Genomic DNA, 1,832 nt, shown 5'->3' with positions numbered 1-1,832 from the left:
ACTGGCAACATATAGACTTTTAAATTAGTGATAGACATAATTATTAATCTTTGTCACATTTGTTGTATTCTAAACTTGTGTGGTATATATGTGTTCCCATATGTCAATTAGGGACCCCTCTCTCTGGCCCTCTGCCTTCCTCAACAGACATTGGACAGAAACACAACATGAAATTTAAAATAATCGCCAGGACAGAACCATTCATATTTGATAAGGAGAATTCATTAGAAGAAATAGAAAAAGGAACAAAATGAACATAAAATCGTAAAGAAAAGACTAAATAATTTACATTCAATAGAAACTTAAAGATCAGAGACTACACATTAACTTCTCTGATTAGTCAATGACAAGGTTTCTGAAAAAACAACATAAACCAGCCAGACCAAACACATGGACAACAACATAGACAACAAAGCCTTAAGCAAGTCTCTACAACTGTAAAAATTTAGCTGCAGAGATTAAGGAACTAGCTAATATGAGACATCATTAGACACTGAGTCGAAGACAGACTCCTAAGATTCAGACAATTTGCTAATCGCATCCCAATCAATCTCCACAGAAGGAAACTTCTCCAGCACGAAACTCCCAGTGTCATCAAACCCTAAATCCGAAAACTCCAAGAAAGCATTAGTAATTCCAGAATCCGGCGACGAAGATCCCACCTGAGACTCATAGGAAATCGAATTTTCATCAGCTCTGAAGAGCCCAAACTCACGTTCTTGATACTCTGTTTTTGGCGGGAAAGGCTCTGTTTCAGAACAGGGGAGATCATCATCCTCTGTTTTTCTCAAGCTTTGACAAATCGCCTCGAGCTTTGCCTGAACAGAGGAATGAAGAGGCTTCAAGCTTCTATCACCACCACCGTACCCATACTCGTGCCTAATTTGTGGGAAATTAAGCCTAGCTAATTCTCCTCGGAGCTTGTAAGCAGCTTGATCATAAGCCATCGCTGCTTCTTCAGCTGTGTTATAAGTTCCAAGCCAGAGTCGGGTCCGGTTCTTGGGTAAACGGATCTCAGCAACCCATTTTCCCCAGTGCCTTTGTCTAACTCCTCTGTAGAGTTTCTGAGTTGTCGTGTTCTTCATTGGTACTGGCTTTAGGGAGAGGTTTGAGATGGTGGTGGTTCGTCTCTGGTTGAGCTGGTTTTGGATCTGGTGGATTTGGTAAGGTGTGAGCTGGTTCAGACAGAGAGGTGTTGTTTGGTTGAAACCGAATATTGAGTTTGGAGTTGGAGGAAGAGAAGAAACAGAGTTGGTGAAAGTTTTAAGTACTTTCATGAGCTCCTCTTTGAAAGGATCGGAGAGATCTGTGCTGCTATTGAACGTATCTATGGCTGCCATGGATCTTAAAAGGAGAGATGTTTGAGATTTAGATTGAAGTAATAACAGAGAAGGATCAAAAACAACCTTCTTGGTTTAATTGATACTTGGTGTTTTTTTGTTGCTCTTGGTTTTGCTGGATGCAAACTTCTTTGCTTATATAATACAAGAAATTAAGACCCTCCCCCTTGAATTCATAGTATATGTTTTTAAATTATATAAAGTAGGTCAATGCAATTTGTTTTTCATTATTATATCTTTGTCTACATTTTGTTTGATGCTTTTGTTCTATTCACATTTTATTTTATTTTAAATTTGATGTCTCACTCTTATTTTGGAAGGTGTTTTCAATAAAATGCCGAAAAGAATATTTTCAGCAATAAGTATACAAAAATTTTATAAGAGCTAAAAGTGTATTGTTGGATTCTGAGGCAAGTTGAAAGGCAAGTTTGCCTTCAAACCACTTATATATTCTTTTTGCCAAAATATTTTTTCTTCATTGCGTCAAATTAT

General features: G+C 37.6%; 1 protein-coding gene across 1 annotated transcript; it reads right to left on the bottom strand.

Moving 5' to 3' along the window:
• Nucleotides 1–257: 257 nt before the first annotated feature.
• On the bottom strand, nucleotides 258–1,500 carry LOC108821937 (ethylene-responsive transcription factor ERF060). Its single transcript, XM_018594930.2, has one exon. The coding sequence runs from the start codon at nucleotides 1,338–1,340 to the stop codon at nucleotides 513–515; it is 828 nt and encodes a 275-aa protein (XP_018450432.2). The 5' UTR covers nucleotides 1,341–1,500; the 3' UTR covers nucleotides 258–512.
• Nucleotides 1,501–1,832: the final 332 nt, after the last annotated feature.

This window comes from Raphanus sativus, unplaced genomic scaffold (genome assembly GCF_000801105.2).
Source record: "Raphanus sativus cultivar WK10039 unplaced genomic scaffold, ASM80110v3 Scaffold0899, whole genome shotgun sequence".
NCBI classification, from domain to species: domain Eukaryota; kingdom Viridiplantae; phylum Streptophyta; class Magnoliopsida; order Brassicales; family Brassicaceae; genus Raphanus; species Raphanus sativus.
This window is presented reverse-complemented; position numbering and strand designations above follow the sequence as displayed.

What these genes read in the sequence shown, in the direction of transcription:
- LOC108821937 (XM_018594930.2), bottom strand. Translation starts at nt 1,340, where the DNA reads ATGGCAGCCATAGATACGTTCAATAGCAGCACAGATCTCTCCGATCCT.